Source organism: Morone saxatilis, unplaced genomic scaffold, assembly GCF_004916995.1.
Source record: "Morone saxatilis isolate NCDOM2014 unplaced genomic scaffold, NCSU_SB_2.0 Contig16, whole genome shotgun sequence".
NCBI classification, from domain to species: domain Eukaryota; kingdom Metazoa; phylum Chordata; class Actinopteri; family Moronidae; genus Morone; species Morone saxatilis.
Genome location: NW_023339718.1, coordinates 26,299,530 through 26,321,552, shown reverse-complemented (window position 1 = coordinate 26,321,552; position 22,023 = coordinate 26,299,530). Strand labels below are relative to the sequence as shown.

The following is a 22,023-nucleotide window of genomic DNA, read 5'->3' as shown; positions in this document are numbered from 1 at the left end:
TAGATAGGGCCTTTCACATTTTCACGAGTTTTGCGGCCACCAGTTTCTCATACAAGCTTGGAAGTAATCTTCACCGCTAGATGCCACAATATTCTGATTTTGTTTTTAACTCCAAAAATGACTTTCAAATGGTCAGGGTATTGCGTTGAATGAAGCCTTTCTTTGGCCCTGCAGGGGAAGATGGGAGATTTGGGTACGCTTGGTCCTCCAGGGAGAGACGGTGCATATGTAAGTTTTTAACATCATCAGATTATTTGGAAGTGTGTTATGAATCATTATTTTATTTTATTTTTATCATGAATGTTCCTCACAATCCCCTCTTCATCTATGTTTGGACAGCGTCAGTGTAATTGTTGCGCTGTATCTTTGTTTTCTTCTTCATTTTGATAAAAGTAAACTGTTAAAATCCAAATTATTAACATTCATCTTTTCTCTTACAATCTTTCCAAAAAGGGTGACACTGGTCCATGTGGAGAAAAAGGTGCAATGGGTAGACCAGGCTTTAAGGTTGGCATTTAGACTTCACTTTAGACTATTTGTTTAATTTAATAGTTTATTTGTATTTATGTTTATCAACAGAAACCAAAAGTGATGTACCTAGAGCCATAGAAACTTCTACTGCCAAATTTTAAAAAGGCTAAATAAAAATACAAATAAAAATTTTATTATTATGGTTATTATCTCTCCTGGGGGTCGGACTGTACATTGCATTTTTGAGAAGAACATTTCTTTGTAATATGGCTCACTGCATTACAAAGTTAAAAGGCAGGCGGCTGTTTTGTGCAAGCATGGACATATATCACTATCATCAGCATAAAGCTGGACATAAGGCTGAACACTAATATATATTACTAAATAAAAGTGGACTGATTCTAGTCTTCCACCTGCATGGGCTGTTGTACGCAGTATGATTTTTTTTTAAAAGAGAATATGCTCTGTATTTCCCTCTATGCAGGGAGAACCTGGGGCTATAGGACCAACTGGCCCTCCGGGTGGAGAAGGGTTGAAGGTGGGTTATATCATTGTAGTATTCCATGTATTTCATCTAGCCTTTATTAAACAAGAGACATTACTATTTAATGCTCTCTGAAGTGTGCTGAGTTATGTACAGTTGAGTTGCTCAAAAGTTTGGATAGAGCTAAGCATTTTTTAGATGAATTTATAGCTTTCCCCTGAAAAATTGACTCTTCTCGAGGTCCTCTGACATGTATTTTTCTCTCACTATGATTAGCCTGTATGGGTTAACTTTGGTAAGACTAACCTGACCTGGTTTGATCTGTTTCTTTCACTTTTTCCCTAAAGATCTCTCATTTCATTGGTTAATTTAGCCAACAATTTTGTGCCACCTGATTGTATTGCCCTGTTAGTTTTAGGCAAAGCAGCTAAGGGTTCACTAACTTTTGCCCCTACAAAGGTTTACCAAAAAATATTTTTTGTTTAGTCTTGTCACTACAAATTGATTTGCTAAAAACAAAATTATATGGAATTGATAAACATACACCTGTTTTCATGTAAAAATACTGGTTCTGATTAAATTAAAAAAATAATGGTAAAACAATAGAAAACTCTTCATTTGCATACTTTGAAGCAGCACTGTGCTTATTGTATTTGGGCTTTCACGATATCAGATTTTCACTACATGATTATCATGGCCAAGTATTTGTTTTGTTGTTTCTTTAAATAATGTGTTTTGTTATTTATGTGAAACAGTGTATGTTTTCAAGACAATTTTAAGAAAATTGTTCTGATAATAATGTATCATGAAATCAATGTTGTTTCAGGGATTGCTAGCCCCTGTTGGAGAGCCAGGAAGAGCTGGTCAAAAGGGAGAGCAGGTGAATTAACCCTGTTACATCATACACATAACACCAGCCCATTAGATTTTACCATTCCTCTCACCCTTTCTCATGTCAGAATACATAAGCCAGTGTAAGGAATTATGTATTTGTGTATTCATGTGATCATTGCCAATTACAAATCCTGTTTGCTGTGTATATACTGTATATATGAAACAGTGGCAGCTTTGCTGTTCGATCCCCAGCTCCCCCCACTGCAAGTCGAAGTGTGAGTGTGTGTGAATGAATTAGTTTGTTTGTGATGAGCTGTTGGCACCTTTCTTGGCAGCCTCTTCGATCAGTATATGAAAATATGTAAATGTAAAATGTATTGTAAAGTGCTTTGAGTGGTCAGAAGAAATAACCACCCACTTCATTCAGTAATTATACAATTTTATAATTATTTAAAATATAATTTGAAGATGCAGATGCATTCAATTGTCCTACAACTGTGTTTCCCAAGGTGAGGTCACAGGGTCCCCCAAAAGATTAGATCAGATGTTCAGATCAATTTATTGTTATTGCAACTCGTAATCATTCCATTCACTACAACATGCACATAATTAAATTCATGACAGTTCACACAAGTTACTGATGACCATGATTCAAAAGAATACCGGGCTGTTTTCAATGTGTATTTCTTACCTCTCTGTTTCCAATCATCAACACAGCATGAATGAAACTTGGTCATTCATTAGAGTAAACATCATTCCCAGTTTTGTTACCATATGATTGCATGATCATTTAATCATGAACTAATTTTCAAATCAATACATTTATGCACTGTACTGGTATAGATTAGAAAACAACTGTTTCATCCTTGACAGCACATTATCTTTCCAATCACATATCAATAACATCACCCGGTCTGCATATTTCCATCTACGAAATTTAAAGGGGGGGGGGGGAGGGGGGTGCCAATCCGCCCCTGCCCTCCTTTCTCCCACTCCCACTGCCATTCTTGTACAAGCCTTGTGACTCTCTTCGCATGGTTACTGCAACTCCTTCTCTTTGGTCCTACCTCCAAATACATCCCATAAACTTCAACTGGTTTCAGAACTCCTGCAGCTGGATCATCACCAGAACCCCCTCCATCCACCACATCACTCTGTTCTGCGCACTCCCATGGCTCCCAGTCAACTCCGCATCGCTTCAAATTCTCCTGTTTACCGTTCAAGGCATCCACAACCTTCCCCTCCTTATATCTGTCCGAACTCCTCCACAATCGCCACCCTTCCCGTTTCTCAGATCTGCCTCCTCTGTCCACTCTCTGCCCTAAGCCCCCATCGCACCTGAGGCGAGGAGGGGCTTTCAGCTGCTCTGGAGTAATGTGAAGAATACATTACACTGGTATAGTTTGATTTAATCTCTCTCTGTGACCAAGGAATGGTGTCAGCATTGTAAAAACGTACCTGCTTCCGCACAGCCCAGCATTCAATTGACTGTCAACATTGAGTCAAAGTTATTGAAAGTTGAATGCACCATAAAAGCTTTCAATAAACCATTACACTAATACAGTAATGGTCAATAATGCTGTATGATTGTTTCCCAGGGGGATATTGGTCCACCAGGTAGACGAGGTGCTCCTGGCCTGCCTGGGCTCCCTGTAAGTCCTTCTCTACTAACTCACATTTTGACCAACAATAATGAGTTCTTTAATGATGGAAATGATTAACATAACTTAAAATCTTTTTTTCTGTTTTTAGGGTTTGTTTGGACATAAGGTGGGTAAAACCAAAACCAGATTGCTTGAGGTTGTTTCCTAAGAAATCTTGAAAAAATGCAGATTCCTAATTAGATACTGTTTGTGATCATCAGGGTTTGAAGGGATTTACTGGACCACCAGGCAATGTTGGAGAGAAAGGCTTACCTGTGAGTATATGTGCAATGAACAAGAGAATAATGCAGTTTAGTTGTGTAATGTAATGTTTTTTAGTACAGTACGAAATAGATTTTATTGCCAATATGTAACACCTCACATCTGTATTCACTTGTTACGTTTGTTAGGGTCCACCTGGCCCACCCGGACCCCCAGGAATCTCCCTGAACCTTACACTGACTCAGCTGAAGGTAAGTGTGACTGGTGATTACATGGCTTAGAGCCATTGTGTGTTTGTGTGCATAATGGTGGCTGTCAGCAACAGACTCTGAAAGAACCACAACAATATTGGCACAGAATGTTCTGAGAAGAAATTATTAGAGCTTGTCCACAATTGACCCTTCCTAAGTTCCGTCCCCTTTTGCTCTGTGCTCCAATCACAGTTGAGCAAGCCTCAGTCAGAACTTTGGCCAACCTCCTCCTTTCCTGTACTTCGATATATATAAATATATAGTTACATCTTAAGCTAATGTTAGAAAAACGCTAGCTAACTAGCTACCTAATTTACAGCAATCGTTAGTTAGCTAGTTAGCTATATTTTTGCTAACATTAGCAAAATGTGGTTGTCATTTCAACACAAGATGATAGCATAGCATAGAGGTTCTGATTGTGGCTTGTTTAATTGTTGAAAAGAGCAACAAAGGGGCGGGACTTAAGAAGGGTGAGTTAGCTGCATTTATCAGATTATTTAAATGCCACTAAATATAACAACCTTCTGCGTCACCATGTTTAGTTATGTTTATGTTGTGCATATTGTCAGGCTCTCGTAGAACTTGTCCCTGTGTTTGCCACCCCTCAGCAGATTTATTATGTAAACTTTGCAGTAGACACAAAGTACACAGGCATTGCAATGTTGCATTATTTATAATACACACACCATGGCTGGCTTTTTACTCCAGTATGACTGAGTTGCACCCATGGATTATTCTTGCACATTTCACTTCTTTAGTCTAAGGTGTAATGTACAGCCTTTTCAATCCATTGTTGTATCTGATGTTAATATTTTCTTAGCTTTTAATAAAATGTCTCTATTTTTGGAATGATTAGTAGGTCTTACTTCAGTAATTTAGTATTGCACTTCCACGAAGTTGGGGCACTAGTGAAGACACTATACAACTTCTTTTTATAGGTAGGATTCCAAATGGCAAGTAAACTAATCTTCATCTGTAAAATCTGTTTTGTCATTTCATCCATGCTTATGGCATATCCCTCCTTATTTTTGCAATGAATATCTCAGGAGCTCACGTACATGTCCGACAAGCCCAACTACATCCTGGTCCAGACTCTGTTGGACTCCCTTCAGAGAGATCTTCACTGGTTCATAAACCCACCAGATGGCAGCAAACAACACCCGGCTACTACATGTCTTGAGCTGTGGCTCGCTCAGCCCAACTCCACTAACGGTGAGACTTGACATTCACTGAGGGAAAATATAAACTGAAATAACCATATGTGTCTGTAGGTTGGAATGGCTTTCATGTTTACCAGCAGGTAATGCAGATGTGCTGTGAACATGCAGAAGAGATGTTTGTACTGTGTTGTAATATTGAAAATTAATCTTATAACTATTTCAGGGATGTATTACATTGATCCTAACCAGGGGAGCCCAGCTGATGCTTTTCAAGTGTACTGTGACTTCAGAGCAGAGCCGAAGACCTGCCTGTCTCCACTGCAGCCTCAGGTACGTACACACACACACACACACACACACACTAAAACATAATATCATTTTGATATTATGTTACTGAATACATACATACTGTACATAAATCATCCCATGGGATTGACGTTGGGATCATGTCTAAAAATGGATTGCTTTCGACTAACCAGGTTCCAGTAAAAGCTTGGCTGAAGGATTCTGGCACCAATATGTCATTTCACTGGTTGAGTACAGTTGAAGACGGCTTCCAGGTGAGTGTCTGATCCAGATATTGCTTTATTTTTCTGAGATGTGTTTCACTCATTTCCTTTCTTTGTCTGAGTCATATCTCGTGCAAACCCCTCACCTCCAGTTTGAGTATCCGGGAGCAACAGATGTGGTGCAGATGAGGTTTCTGCGACTGAACAGTAGATTCTCCACTCAGACCATCACTTACTCCTGTCAGCCAGGAAATGGACAGAGCCGCAGAGAGAGGGAAGTCAAGTTCCTGGCTGACACTCGTAGGCAGAGTTACTTGGCAGCACTGCAAGAGTGTGTGGTAAGTGACAGTGTGTGTTTGTGTGTGTGTGCGTGTATGTATCTCTTGAGTACTTTCATACACTGTTTCCTGTTTCACAGCTGGAGATGGGGGCCCAGGATTCAGTTTTTCAGTTTGAAAGTGAAGATCTCGAAATGCTGCCTCTCAGGGACTTGGCAGTATTTGGAAACAACGAACTAACCCAGGAGTTTGGCTTCACCATAGGACCAGCCTGCTTCAGCTAGGGGATTCCACCTCTTTGCATGATTGCATCTGTGTGGTGGTCTGCAGTTATACAGATCTGAACAGGAAAACCATGTGTTTCTGGCACTTTTGTACTTTATAGAATGACATCATTGCTTTGTAGTTCAGAGTTGTCTGATTCTTTTTTTTTGTGTTGACCAGCCAATTTATTCTGGACATCTTGAGCAATTTTTTTAATTACAACGTTTTTCAAAACAACAAAGCTGTGAGGACAAAAGACACAAAGTGAACTGAAGATCCTCCAGGAGAGAGAGTTTCCTCTGTACAGACTGCTGGCTTGCCCACATTTCAGAGCAGGGATATTTTGAACCTGAAATTCTTGACAGTAACCATGTTTTGTACATTTATTTGTGTGTTTTTGAAACATGCCTATTTATGTAAATGCTTGACATTCATTTAGTCATTTTAATTTGAATTCAGGTACATTTTTATTTGATCATTGTGTTCAAATGACTATATAGGTGGTGCTGGAAGCTTTCAGTGACAACTCATGGTTCAGCAAAGCTAATATGATTGCTTCCTCTATTGTGGACCCTCCAATTCTTTCTATGTTGTCAGAGATCAGCAATGTTGACATGGTCTGCAATTGGTCAGTCACTTGTCAGTAAAGTAATCCTCATATATTTTTGCGACTTGGCGCCCCTACAGTTTTGAAGTGCTATTCGCAAACATCAAGCATGTCCAACAACAAAAGACATAGGAATCCACCTAATATTACTCACTAGTCCAACAGAAGGCCAGCTCACGGTCTGTCTGCAGCTCTCACCATCAACTAAAAGCTCAATGTGATTTTATGGTGTACAAGAGCTTTGTCCAAATTGTCACCTATTTGAACCTAAATGTTAAATGTAACTATTGTAAATACATCATGTAGGTGTTGTAGATATTTTTGAACCAAGTTTTTTGGTCATCGCCTGTATTAGTGCCTCAGTCATCTCCATCTTTCATCATGAGCTGTTTTCTGAGTTTGTGATTTTTTTTAATTTATGCTGTCTTTTTTAGGTTTTTGGTTTGATTTGCTGCACAAAAGTTAAATTAATTGATTATTTTTTTGGCCACTTGGGGGCTGCAGAACAAGCTGAACACACAATAACATATATAACCTTATAAAGAAGTCAAGGGGAAGTAAACATTTGCTTATTGCAAAAATAGTGTTCATTTGGAGTGGTATTTGGTTCACCTGATGAATGATGTCCAATATTTACTCTATATTTAGCTCTGTTATGTTCTCCACAAACTCTTAAGAAAAATTTTGCTCTTTAGCGGCTAAAAGCTCCACTATGTTCACCAGCTAGTCTCTAACCTTGTATGTCTGCTGTTTGCTGCTGAGCAGGTAGTGTACAGTGGGTTTATTCTAGCTTTTTTTCCCTCTTCAGTTTTTTGCTAAAAACATCTGTCTGAAAATACAGTTCACGGGAGCAGAGTTGCAGGCAAGAAAACAATGTGCTAAAAGGGAACTGCAGTCTGGTGATGACTCTCTATGGGTTTGGCAGTGTGAGAGACGTATTCATTCACCACTTGGTTATATAAAAAAAAACCTATTAGTGCAGCTTTAACCAATAAATGGTCCCTCGAAGCTACCTGTGCTAAAACTGTATAATGTATACAGTTACATTTAATACTGTATGGTGCTTCATCATAAATTCATTGAAATGAATTTTGTTGTATGTTGTTTCACTCAGGCAATTTTGTGTTGATTCTTGCCGCCCCTGTGGACAAAAGTGGCAGCGTTTCATTGATTTCAAGGGGAATCCCACCCAGTGACAGGCATTAACAACTACATAGAAATAGCAAGTGTTTTTGCTGATGGTCTTGTGTGCTTACATAGGACACATAGGGGCATGAGTATTAAACTGAGACTGTTTTATAACCAGTTAAAATCTCCTTGTAGTACACTGAACCCCATGACCACATAAAGCTCTGCTGTACTCAAAGCCTCATCCTCAGCATGCTAATTTAGTTAGCAAACAGTTATCATGCACCATGCAGAAACATTTCTGATCTTGAACTAATATCACTGCTGTACAGGAGCAGAGGGTAACCATGGCTGATGGGCTTTTCTTTAGACCTGTTCTCAAGATAATCTGATCTAGTTAATTATCTGCAACAAGGACATGATTCCTCACTGGCTTCCCACCACCGACACTGGTATGTCTTTCTGGTGGAGGGAGGGAGTGCCACAGTCAGCATCCTAAGTTAACTTTAGTAACTGTACCTGTATGCTCAGGCTGAACGGGAACAAATTTATGCCAAAATACCAAACTATTAGACACACAGTGAATCAACAGGTGTGCATCTGGTGACATGAGAGCCTATTGTGTGCCTGTTAATGTGTATATTGTATGTTACCTTTCAATACAAAACATCTTCTATACCTCTATTTGTTTATTGTGTGGAGTCCACTGGGACGTTGAGGAAACTTCCACGCAGCACGCATGCGTGTGTTGTCACAGTGAGAAGCTACAACCTAATGTTGTTAGGTCGGAATCATACAGATACTGCTTTAAAGGTATCACTGCTTGTATTAATAGTCATGTTACTGAATAAAAATCTGTGTTAACATTTAAGACTTATTATTATTAACAATATAAAACCCTGCACTGTATGGTGTGTTGGCCTACAAAAATACGACCATTATGAACTGCACCTCCCTCCAGTGGTCAGATTGAGAAAGTGCAATGCTACATTAATCTCAGGGCAGATGCAGTTTTAATGTCAGTATATTTGTTTGTACAAATCACAGTTACTGTATATTAGAAATAACTTACATATCTTACATCAGTATTACAAATGGCACTATGTTGACCCCACTTTCATAATATGTGGACCTAAAGAATCAGAATCGGGTTTATTGCCAAGTAGGTTTTCACATACAAAGAATTTGCCTTGGTACGTTGGTGCATAACAATTAAACATAGAAAATATAAAGATAAAAATAGAGACAATATGTACAGTATGGCAGAATACTTTAATAAAGGAGTGAAGAGCTGTACAGGAATGTGCAAAAACGTTTCTGAGGAATCTGCAAGTTAACAGTGTGACATATACATAACTCAGATTCAGGGTTGGGAGGGTGGGTTTAGGAGTCAGTTTGTCCTGTAAGAATTTAACATAGTATAGTAAAAAAGAATGTAGTGATATTGGCAGTTTCAGAATATGAATTTAGAAAATTTAGATAATTATGTTTTTTTATTATCATTATTATTTAGAGATTAAAGTGCAAAAGTGTTGCCATTTACGATATTTCGAGGAAGTCATTAAAGGCAGCATGACTGCACCTAAATCACATTGTTGTTGACCGTGTCATTCTAAGCTACAAGTGGATGACAATTAGAGTTGTATCGTCTCTGTGGTAGTTATTCAGTGAGAACTACCGGCTGCGTGGCTTTCGGTATCTGTGAAGTGTTTGAAACATGAAGAGACCCCCGAGCCTGTTTCAGTAACGTTGAGCTAACTGCGGTGGAAACGCTGAGTGCTGTTGACGTTAACGCCTGCTGGTTGCACAGCTGACGCCAACGCTGGATACTTCACAAGGTATTGTCCATTTATTTTTATTTTTATTTTTATGTTCACCCATTAAATCCTGAGCAAAACAAGTTGGTTTTGTTTTTCAAGAAATGTTTTAGCTGCACTAATAAAGCGCTCTACTTTACACATGGTATCGGCTGTGGTAGGCCTCAAGTCATGCCTCGGTCCACAGTTGTACTGTGAATCCGCCAAAACGTTACCTCGAGCCAGGGGAGCGTAGTAGAAGCAGCCGTTGCAGCGGGGTTGACCTCTTGTGTGAGAGGTAAGATAAGCATTAGTATGAATTTACTGTAGGCTGCAATATTTGGTGTGTATTACCTGCTGTTAAAGTTATGTCTACTGGATAAGCTGTGTGTGTCAAAATTCAGTTAACGTTTAATGCCAGATTAACACTATTTACTTTAATTACATTAGCCTGTTGATTAACACTGGGGGTCGTACGCATGGTGGCGTTTGTAGATGTGATGCCAGCTATGTAACTGAGCTAGTTGTGCTAACCACCAACATGTATGCTTACATTTCCCCTGAAATGAAACAGCACGAGTATTACTTATGTTACTTAGCACTGTGCTATGGACTTGGGGCAAGTTGTGTGAACGTAAAAACCCCAAAGTAAGCTCTTCTCTGCAAAGGCAATATAGTGTTAGTTTGGAATCATCACAACCACACCTGTATTTACCAGCCAGCCTCACATGCTAGCTGCATCTTATCTGGGTTAATATCTCCCCACCTGCCTCACTCTCATACTCTTCACTGTGTCTCTTCCTCCAGGGCTGGGTTACAGACATGCACCCACCATCTCGACAGGACTATGTATCTATAAGCTTTGCTGGACAAGGAAGTGAAAGTTACAATAACAGTAAGCAGTGGAGGAGACAGTCCTGCTGGAGGGTGAGTGACTCCTATCTGTGAGCTGCTCATAAAGGCATTTCCCTTTCTCCTCCGGTCTTTACAGTGCTCTGGTTTCCCACCACTCCCACTGTCCTACTTTTCCCAGCGATACTTGCCAACATATCTGTGGAAAGAAAGATATTGTGGATGTGAAGACTGGTCCTCTCCTTTTCTGTGCTGTAGTGTAGAGTTGGATGTTGTCCCTGTGATGACATATTCAGAGTTTACTATCAACAGTAAGGGTAAGAAGTGACATTGCATACAGCAGCTCTCCAAGTATCATTGTTGAGGCTGTCATTGCAAGTTTGTTAATTTGTCATTCCATCTAATAAACAAATGAGTGAAATGAGATTGCATATTTGAGATAGTCCTCCTGTGATCCTACCAGTGGGAGTGGGAAGCTGAGCTGAGTGATGAGACCTGTCAGTTGCTTGTGTTGTTTCAGAAAAAGCCTTCACAATTGTAACCATAGAAAATTTCCAGGAACTGGGTAGAAGTTGGCATTGTATTATATTGTCCATCTTCCTGTCTTCTGTGTGCCTGCAGAAATGGAACCAGCTGTCCAGGCTGCAGCGGAGCCTCATCCTCTTCGTCCTCGTCCTCCTCTTTATTTGTGGAATTGCTTCCTATCCTGCTGTTACTGAACACCTCAATGGTAAGGCTCCAATACATTAAACATATCCCATGAGTCTGAGCTGCTGGCGTGCTGTCAGAGCTGGAGTTGTGCAATGCCAACAGAAGGTGTTTTGTCTTTAAGAGTGCAGTTTAAATAAGTAAGAGTATTAATAATTCATCAGCCTGCCACCCTTGAGCTATCCAGTACTTTAATACAGTGTTTGTGTCCGTGTGTCTTGAGGCCTTAAAGAGAGAGAGCAAGACACAAACCATAACAGCGTCTTGAGGCCTGTCATTCCACATGTGCTGCCTGAGCCTGCTAAACCGGCCCAACCGCTACTGCCAAAACCAACCTCCCAGGTTTGTATATCTCTGTCTGTTCTTTGAAGGGTATTCTTTTGATAGGGTTACTAAAGAGCACTTCCTTTCCTTAGTGTTTTTACATGTAGTGTCCATGTTAAGGTGACTGTGTCTCTAAAAAGTACAAAATATTAGGTGATTATTGAAGTGCAACTATTTGTAGACATTGAAGTTTGAGTTAAATGTGTTCAGAGTTGGACCAGAGGATAAGAAAGTGACACTGCTGACCATTTTCTTTTTAGCATCAGATAGTTGGGTATCACTGGAATACGCATACTGTATCTATTATACAGGGTGTCAGCAGGGCCTTAAAAAGTCTAAAATCCAATAATCAGAATTTTAGGCCTTTTTAAAATGCCTTAAATGTTTTTGTCAGGCCTTAAAGTTGGATTAATGAAGTTAACATTACTTGTATAAAGTTGCATTCTTAAATGCAGATTTGTCTTCATATCCATTTATAATAGTCTTAAAAGACTTAATTTAACTTGTTGAAACCTGCAACCTGAAACCCCGTTATATTTCTCATATCATATCCAGCTAATTTATCATGTACTTTCTCAGTCAAAATAACATAACCTCACTCACTTCTAGTGGTAGCTCCCCACACAGATAAATTTGGTTTTATGTGACCTTTTTCAAAATATTTGTCAGCTGGATTACTGCTTCGCCCCAATACATTGAAGGTGATTGGAATTGTGTTTGTGGTTGTCACAGCATTGTTTTCCACACAACCTGCTGTCAGTAATTAAAAAATATATATATGTTTAGTATGGAGTATTTTAAATCCCGAGCTGTAATAGATATGTTTGTAAAATATGTCCTCCTCTACTCAAAAATATTTTTTTCTTATTACCTCACTTGCTGATGTTTAGGGACTGGTTACTTTTTTTAAATGAAAGAATTGTATTTATAAACTTTAGATTCAATGAGGGAGAAGGAGTATATTTAGAATTTTTAACAAGGTAAATAAACTTCTTTTGTGGTACAATTTCATATTCAGTGCAGAATAAAGAGTATTTTTATGTCTTAAAACAAGTCTGAATGGAATCTTTGAAAGAAGTGTGAGCTATTATATCTATTATTTTTTGAATAAAGTCTGTATCTGGGTGGGGTTAAGGAAAGAAAGCCTTTAAATTAATCGGTTATTTTGAATATCTGGTCAGACAAAGTCGCTGTAGCATTTTTTTTATTTTTTAAGGGATGCTTGTATATCAAGGACTTTGTGTAAATCATCATTCAAATTGTAAGAGCTCAGTTTAATGAAGTTAGGTTAATAGTGACTTGACTGGTCACACACAGAGTGCGTGTTTGTGTTGCCATGCTTACTTCCAGTTTAATATCCCTGGTACAGTGATTTAAAATGTTGACAGAAACTCCTAATATACAGACACCTGTCAACCAATCAGAACCAATTTCTTCTTAATAGTAATTGTATCAGTTTTCCCCTAGGTGGCCGCATAAAAGTCATTTGTAGGGTCATCTTGCAAATATAACTAACTAAGTTAGTCTGTCAGTCATTCAGTCACAAACTGAAGCAGACGTATACTATATCTGACTATACCTAACGTAGGAGGGTATAATGGCGAGTATATACATGACAAAAAGAGAGGAGATATATAAAACAGATGTGATGAAATCTTATGGCTAACTATACTTATTCTGGGCGCTGGACTCTTAGTACGGTCACCATTGACATGCCTGAGCTGCTTCTACTTACATACAGATATGAGTATGTAAGTTCCAAGTCTAACTATATCTATTAATTCATACCCCGCCTAACCTGATACGTTAGCACATCCTCCTAATATGCAAGCAACGCTACTCACGAATACGGTATTAGACGACATATATATATATAGTGAAATAGACTTGTAGCTTAATGTTATATGTACATTACATTTACATGATGATGCATGTTTTACATGTTTTAATTTTTGTCACTACTTGCCACAGAGGAAATTATCCAATAAGAGAGGGCCGCCGGTCCTTCAGAATCGTCTTCAGAAGAAAGGGAATGCTTCAGATACAGCAGCTGACGGCAAGAAAAAAGGAGAGGAGGAGGGAGTCATCAGGTGAGACTTGAAGTGTTGTCACAAGTTAGTTTTGTTTATGTATCTATTTATATTATTTATTTCTTAATCCTCTGGCGATTTTCAGCTGGCGTGGGGCGTTGATCGACACTGAGCGGGCCACAGAAGGCAACAAGGATGAGGAAAACAATGACCAAAAAGCCAAATCCTCTAAGGAGTCAGGTATCTGCTGTCTTACTTACCACTTTGGGTTAATTATGAACAATTTAACAGAATATAAACAGTTCCATTACAGTTTTTAGAAGCTTGACTGTGTTTGAGTGTGACCCTGAAATCAAGTATCCAAATAAAATATAATTGCAGCTGAAATAAGTGGAACATGTCAGTCACTTGTTTCTGAATCACTCTCTAGAGTTGGATGGGGTAATAAACGGACATCTTGTGTTTATTGTGTGTTCCAGAAGCCAGCAGGCTGGAGGCAGTGCAGGCAGCTTTCAGACATGCATGGAAGGGTTATAAAGACTTTGCTTGGGGCCACGATGAGCTCAGGCCCCTCTCCAAGTCCTACAGCGAGTGGTTTGGCCTGGGTTTGACGCTTATCGATGCCCTGGACACCATGTGGATCCTGGGACTTAAAGAAGGTAGACTGACGTTGGTGCTTTCCAACTTTAAATTTCTGAATCTTTACTGGGTCATTATATAACCTAACTTTGTTCATACAGTCTAAAAAGTCTGGACAATGCTTCATTTTATTTTGTTTTCAAGCTTAGGAATATGCTTGAATTCAACTATACTACTGAAAAAATGCTCGATTTCCAGCATTACCTGGTGTTTAATCTACACAATCATTCAAGTAAACCAAAAATCTTTTAATATTTGGGAAAAAAACAACCCTGTCGTCATATTTGAAGTTAGTAATAAATAATCATGATCAAAACTAAATTAATATGAACAGCTTCTAAAATAAAGTGATAAAATACATTGATTGCTGACAATTTAGATATTTAGTACTGATAAAGGCTTTGAGGGTCTGGAAATGTTCGGATACTAATACCTTGAAAGAGCTTGAATTTTACTCTGAATCCTGTGTAACAACAAAATGTGGTTTTAGAAAAACCAAACAATAATACACAAAAAATCTATCTTCTATCAAATAGTCAACTCCAGTGTGCTTGAAAAATTAGGAGCTTCTAGAGAATGGCAGCTGTAGTCAGAAGCAGTGTCACAGCAAAAAAGATTGTCTTAAAATGTATCAAATCTTCTATAAAAAACCTTCTCAAACCACTCCTGCAACATAAAACACTTCTCCACCACTGATCAGTATGTTCAGAATGTTCCAAACACTCATCGTTTCTCCACAACAGAGCTTAATGGATGACTCTGATGTCACAATCTCCACTCCGGATAGCTCCAGAGTTCATTCAGAAGTAGCATATTTTAGTAATCTCAATTTAAACCAGTTAAATTTATACAATTTCAGATGATATTGGTTGGTTTATTGTTTTTGGGGGATTTATTGTGAAAATGTTGTTACAGAATTTGAAGAGGCAAAGGCGTGGGTCGCCACAGAGCTCACATTCAATAAGAATGTAGATGTCAACCTGTTTGAAAGCACCATCCGCATCCTGGGAGGCCTGCTGAGTACCCACCATCTGACTGGAGACACCATGTTCCTAGACAAAGCTGTAAGTCAACATGCATGCACTTATTTCAAAACCAAATGATGCAAGCACATGCTACTTTAACTTTAAACTACACATACATAAACATGGAAGTGTCTGAAATGCTTCCAGCTGTTTATGATCCTCCTAGTTGCTCAAATAAATGTACACATTTTCTCATGGAGCACTCTCACAAACCCAGTTGCTTCCTGTCCCAGCTTTTAAAACCTGTTGTACAAACCATAGCCTGAAAATGGCATACTGGGGAGCATGCAGTGTAAAATGTAGTGTAAAATGTAGTGTACAGGGTTCAACAGCTTGGTAATGTTATTTGTTTACAGAATGTAAGGCTGCAACTATTTTTTATTTTCAGTATTAATTAATCTGCAGATTCTTTTTGTGATTTAATAACTGTGTAAGTTATTGTACATTAATCTTATTTTAACTGACTGGTCTTCATGGTTTGAGCAGTAGAAAAGCTACATAAAGCACCTTTTGCAACCTACAGTCACTTGAGCAAAATGTCCCTCTAATCTGATCTGCTGATTTTTCTGGCTGAAACAGGCTGTAAACCGCAAATCAAAGCTGTCAGCCCTCAGTGACACACAAGAGCAAACAATATGAGCCCTACCACAAAAAGCAACACGACTCAAAGTGGCTGCGAACACAGTGCAAAACTTCACACCATCCATGACAATAATCAAATGCAAGTCAGTCATGGTTGATGCTTTTACTTGTGGTTTTCATGCTTTTCAGCTGCAAACGCATGCATGTAATCTGCAGTCTTCCTCTGCAGAAAGACATCGGCTCCAGGCTGATGCCAGCCTTCAACACCCCGTCCAAGATCCCCTACTCCGATGTGAACATTGGGAAGGGGACAGCCCACCCTCCTCGTTGGACCTCAGACAGCACTGTGGCGGAGGTTACAAGCATCCAGCTGGAGTTCAGAGAGCTTGCCCGCCTCACACAGGAACCACATTACCAGGTAACTGACCAAAAGATACAACCACGCAGATCCAGGGTCTACGCAGAAAGAGTTAAGAGTGGCACATAGGTTCAGCTTTCCATTTGTAATGTGGCTAAAACAACTCGATGTCATTATGTTGTTCCAACATAACGTTATGACACTTCTAAACAGCACTGACAGATACCACTTCCCATCTGCAGGTGCTGTTTTAAAACTGGTTTGTAGTGTCCTGAAGATTTCACTCAAATTACTCATGTAATTATTTCAGTCCTACAATAAGTTGAAAGCACAGTTGAAACTGACAAAGAACCATAGAAGAGTGTGGTTGAGCCTAACAAGATGAGATAACCTTTTTATAGGATTTGTTTTGCTCACTTTTGTGGTGAGGATCTAGGAGTAGTTAAATTATCTGGCCATTGTTTTATCCATCCAGTAATATTGTGACTTTTTGGTGTGTCATTAGCGTTACAGCCTCACTGGGCTGCTAGCGTGGCTATAGACAGTCAACATTGAGAACTACGACAGAGAACTCTTTATGTAGACTGGGTATTAGCTTTTTCTAGTTTGATCTTGTATGCATTGATACCTATTGGGTTTGATATCAGCTGCTGCTTTCGTTGCCTTGCAGCAGCCATTTCATCTCTCCCATCGGACTGTGGTTAGCGGTCAACTACAGGCTAATAATTTCGAGAGATGGGCCACATTCGAACCCCAGAAGTCTTGTTAACATGGTACGTGCCTTAGCCTGAGCTGCAAGGATTACCCGTAAAAGCAAGTTTTGAGAAGACATAGGGAAAAAAACACACTGATTCTGTTAGCATGAGAATGTACTTGAAATGCTAAATGCCCAGTCAACTATACTCTTGGTTACTGAAATAGTCAAAACCCAGTCACCTTCCATCTTTAATCTGCAGCAGCGCCTAAAACCCAGTCATGTTTAGTCATGTATTGGGTTACAGAAAAACAACGCATGAACCTTGTGGCCCAATTTTGGTGTTGACTGACTGAATGTGCTGCAGCTTTTCTGAAAACCTGGTATGTTTTTTGCAGCAAATCGTAATATTTTTTTAAAAATTGCACATCAGGAGATTGTTTTTGAGAATTCATTGATAATCATACGATTCTGTAACTGTAATATGTAATTGTTAAAAGAAACGGTAAAACGTTATAAGTACTTATTGGGGTTGGTAAATGTCATAAAAGTGGATGGGGAGCAGTCCTGTAATGTCAGACTGTGCTATCAACATTTTCAGATCTGTGTTGGAAAGGGCCGTGAATGTATTACGGTTTTTTTTAACACTGGTTCTATTCACCATTTCCTTTAATACACATCTATTCCCTAGTTGCTTCTTTTCACCTTATAGTTAGGAGTGTCACCACAAGGGTGTAATATGATCAGAGTTTCACACTCAAACCTCCCCTGAAACACAGCCACATCAATGCAGAAACATTGACTAATTGGTAGAAGATGTTTTTGAATGGGAAGCCAGTGAGGGATAATCTCCTTGTTATTCCCTAAGACTAACTTTTTTTTTTCCTGCTGCTACCATGATTTGTTTTTGCCCACTGCCAGCCATTCTTCTGACTTGGTCCGTCCCTTTTTCCAGAAATACTGCAAGGATTAATACCAATTACAAGCTTATGTAAATAATGCTGGGATTGGTTACATTTGTCCTCATTCTTGCAACTGAGTGGAGTATAAAAAAGGCAATTTTATCTCTTTATGTACAGTAAGCAGCTGTGTCAAATTCTGTGGCACACGCCAAGGTTTGCTAGTTTTAGTGGAGAGGAGAATCTAGACGGGCTATTCTAGTAGGGAAGTACTACTGTTGTTCTGGAGGATACACAGTACATGGTTTTAGTCTTTTTTTCTTTTTTAAATAAACATGCACTAAGATCGCAACATATTTCTGCTCTCTGTCACCTACCAATTAATTCAAGCATATTTTATGCTATTTGTAGAAGTGTATTGTGACCAAATTGGTTTTGAATTAAATGGGTGCTGAAGCACCATTAGCTAAATGTCAGGTACTCATTCTTATAATATTCACACCTATTTAAATATAGAGTCTATCTATGAGCAATTGATTAAGTTGATATGTGAAACTCCAAATGTGTGCTGGAATATTTGAAACTATATTACAGAAAGATAATTTGTTAAAACTGCTGGCAAGGTTTGAAATGAGATTCCCTGTAATCTAGGATTAGTTACTTGAGTCAGCATATGAATGTAAAACCTAAATCCCCACATCTTAACTCATCTGACCTCTGACCTTGGTGTTCCAGGATGCGGTGGCTGAGGTTATGAAACAGGTCCACAAGCTGGATGGCAAGCTGGATGGTCTTGTGCCCATGTTTATCAACACAAACAATGGACAGTTCACCCATCAAGGCATCTACACACTGGGAGCCAGAGCAGACAGTTACTACGAATACCTGCTGAAGCAGTGGATCCAGGGAGGCAAGAAGGAGGACCAGTAAGTCTCACTAAAGATACCCAGTATTCACTTTCACAAGTCTATAAGTTACATTACTGTCATATAGACATGAAACAAATTGTAAAAACTCCATTCGCCGGCTTGGGTCGAGCTGAGACAGGCAATTTGCCACTATACAACTTTTCCATGCAAAACTCAAGACCAAAGATTCACAATGAGATAAAACCATTTTAAATACTATTTCTGAACAAACAGCCCAGGCTTATAAACGTTTTAGAACAATAGTTAAAATCTGCACAGGCCTAAAAAGAATGATGGTGTATAAAGAGTTTGGGGACACACTACAGAAAATCCTCATTTTAAAAAAACTGGAACCATAACATTTTGTCTGGAAAATAACTAAGGTAATGCATCCTTTTTAGAAGATCATTCATTAATGTCAGTTGACTAAAGTGTTATAGCTCTGGGCGTATGCCTACCACATAGTATTGATTTAAAATGGAGCAATATTGACTTTAAATTAAAACACTATAAACTCAGCCTGAGTCATATGTAGAGATGGAAGTGTTGATGCTATTCTGGCAGCACTGGCAGCGTTTGGTGACTTTGGCTGTGTCAGTGGGACTGATGAAAGATTAATAAAGTGGAACAATCCCCTCCAGACACTCGGCACCGCTTGAGGGCACAGGCTTAGATTAAGCAGCTTTGAATGTCTGCGTTATTTGTTGGAAGTGTGTGTTTGTGTCACTGGGTTTTGGCCTACATTAGTTGACATGTGTGCTGGATCCAAAGGACGATGAAAAAGCTACATTTCACTCTACTGGCTGTTGTCACTGTGTTTAAGTTACTTCCCCATTCACTGTTAAACATAGAACATTGTTCCTGAAGTGTCATTGTGTGTGTGATTTTAGGCTCTTGGAGGACTATCTGCAGGCAATAGAGGGTGTAAAGAAGAACCTGTTGCAGAAGTCTTCACCAAATGGTCTCACCTTTGTTGGAGAGCTCTCACATGGACAGTTCAGCCCTAAAATGGTCAGTGATCATTGAACACCACCCCCATGGTTCTCCTGCTGGTCTGTCTTAATCTTAGTTCATCTACCTTATCAAATGCAGATTCATTTTAATTATTTTTTTAATTTTAAGGTTCTCTACTGTTGACCAAATTGGTCCAAGTCTGTTCCAGTCTTGGTCAGTTGGTGTTGACAGTCGGCAGATAAATTCATGTGTGTGATGTTAAAAGTGTTAAAAACCCAACTGGCCGAAAAGGCGAGTAAAAGGCAAACTAGTGTGATGTTCAGTATATTGTCTTTTTTTTCCTTTTGTGCCTAAACGGATAGCAAAAAGGAATCATTTTCTAAATAAGTTAGTAAAGTAAATATGGACAAACCTTCTGAGCTGACTGTATGTCATTTGGTTTAAGTGGAGATTGCTAATATTAATTATTAATTTTGTCGTTTATCTAAGAGATGAACATAACTGATCAACTAGGAAGCTGCAGAGATGAAACTTTATTCAAATGAATTCATGAATTTATAAACTAATAATTCTTGTCGGTATGTTAACACAGCTACTGTTATCTCTCTGTTCTTGTGGATTTTTAGGACCATCTAGTGTGCTTCCTGCCAGGCACTCTGGCCCTTGGTGCTCACAACGGCCTGCCTGCTGATCACATGGATCTGGCCAAACAGCTGATGGAGACCTGTTACCAAATGTACGTCCAGATGGAGACTGGCCTCAGTCCAGAGATCGTCCACTTCAACATGCATCAGGGCAGCACCCGAGACATCGACGTAAAGGTAGGTACAGACAGTGCTGTCAAAGTGTCCACTCCTAATTCTGCTATTGTCCTTTCAGACTTAAACTGTCATTCTTGATTAGGGCATTGCCTCAAGTCAGTAAAATGTGGCCCAAACTTCCCACTGATGAAAATGTTCTACAGTAGAAATGCAGGAAATGTGACCTGCAAAGGTTTAGGAAGAGAGTCTTAAAGTTAAGCAGATGTTAATACTATCAGATGTGGCTCATAATTTAGTATTTGTGTCTTCTTTGTACTCTCTGTGATAGCTTGCAGACAGACACAACCTCCTGAGACCAGAGACAGTGGAGAGTCTCTTCTACCTGTACAGGTTCACCAAGGACCACAAGTACCAAGACTGGGGCTATGAGATTCTCCAAAACTTTAACAAGTACACCAAGGTCAGTAAAATGAAGTCTACACTGCTCTGTCTGTATCAAATGATGTAAGGAACAGTGTGTTCGGTGGTCTTCTGTAGGACAAAATCGTGTCAAATGCAGGTCTGTTGTCAAATGCACAGCTGGTCCCTCACAGGATAAAGCTTGGTAACCTCTGTCATCATTAAGTCACATTTCACAGCCAGTCAGTCAGTTTAAACCACATAGAAAAAACACTACAGGGCCTAAAGTCAGTGGACAAACATACATATTACTGAGTTCAGGTGTTTCAGCTACACCCATTGCTAACTAAGTGCTATTAAGTGGTTGGAGCATCAGCAGCTCAGTTACCAAGTGGTAGACCACGCAAACTCAGAGTGGGTGGGGCTGAAGCATGTAGCACATGGGCTCAGTCACTACAGAGTTAACTGCCTCTGGAAGCAACATCAGCACACAAACTGTGCACCAAGAGCTTCATGAAATACGTTTCCATGGTCAATCAGCTGCATGCAAGCCTCACATCACCAGTTGGAGTGGTATAAAAGATGTGCTTTTCACAGTTTGGGCTTGGCCCCTTAGTTCCAGTGAAGAGTCTTTTTAAGGCTACAGGATACGAAGACATTGTAGCCAATTGGGTGCTTCCAACTTTGTGGGGACAGGTTCGGGAAGGCCCTTTGGTATTCCAGTTTGGCTCTGACCCTGTGCCCAAGGCAAGGTCCATGACGACATGGTTAGACGGGTTTGGTGTGGAGGACCTGGCTTGGCCTGCCAGAGCCTGTGTGACCTGCTTATAGTAATGGACATTTTGTTGTAATCCTCTCTGACTGTGACCTTTGTATTTATAATCTTGCCATTTTATCGCAGATGGCATTTTTACAAGCTTCTTGAATGGGGGCTGGGGATTGGGGGCAAAAACACTCGAGTAGGACATTGCTCCCCCCGACATCCCTGCTCACTTGGGTGGCAATATTTTCTTGAGCCCCTACTATCGACCTGCCTGCCCAGCCTAAACCAAACATGTCCTGACATAGTATTTGGTTGCAGAATTGGGTTTAGAACATTCTGTTGCATAAAGTGTAGAGTTCAGGGCGCCCGGTTAGCTCAGTCGATAGAGATGGTCACCATCTATGTACCGAGGCTGAGTCCTTGCTGCAGCAGCCCAGGGTTCGAATCCGACCTGCGGCCCTTTGCTGCGTGTCATCCCCT

General features: G+C 39.6%; 2 protein-coding genes across 2 annotated transcripts in view; both read left to right on the top strand.

Moving 5' to 3' along the window:
- Positions 1–8,700, top strand: part of LOC118326299 (collagen alpha-1(V) chain-like) — a gene marked incomplete at its 5' end in the record, with an annotated part of 10,475 nt that extends 1,775 nt beyond the window's left edge. Inside the window, 13 exon segments of the mRNA XM_035659279.1 lie at positions 175–228; positions 454–507; positions 956–1,009; positions 1,782–1,835; positions 3,388–3,441; positions 3,542–3,559; positions 3,654–3,707; positions 3,843–3,905; positions 4,952–5,117; positions 5,289–5,395; positions 5,545–5,625; positions 5,727–5,912; positions 5,993–8,700. Coding sequence (XP_035515172.1) covers positions 175–228; positions 454–507; positions 956–1,009; positions 1,782–1,835; positions 3,388–3,441; positions 3,542–3,559; positions 3,654–3,707; positions 3,843–3,905; positions 4,952–5,117; positions 5,289–5,395; positions 5,545–5,625; positions 5,727–5,912; positions 5,993–6,136 — 1,089 coding nt within the window. The 3' untranslated portion in view covers positions 6,137–8,700.
- A 703-nt stretch (positions 8,701–9,403) lies between these two features.
- On the top strand, positions 9,404–20,841 carry man1b1b (mannosidase, alpha, class 1B, member 1b; the record flags this gene model as incomplete). The annotated part of the gene is given in 14 exon segments (XM_035659027.1): positions 9,404–9,689; positions 9,830–9,945; positions 10,455–10,574; positions 11,121–11,229; positions 11,431–11,549; positions 13,503–13,621; positions 13,707–13,801; positions 14,041–14,220; positions 15,116–15,264; positions 16,037–16,225; positions 18,494–18,684; positions 19,557–19,677; positions 20,247–20,441; positions 20,710–20,841. Coding segments are annotated over 12 exon segments (1,704 nt in total), but the record flags the coding sequence as incomplete, so codon positions are not given.
- Between the last annotated feature and the right edge of the window lie 1,182 nt (positions 20,842–22,023).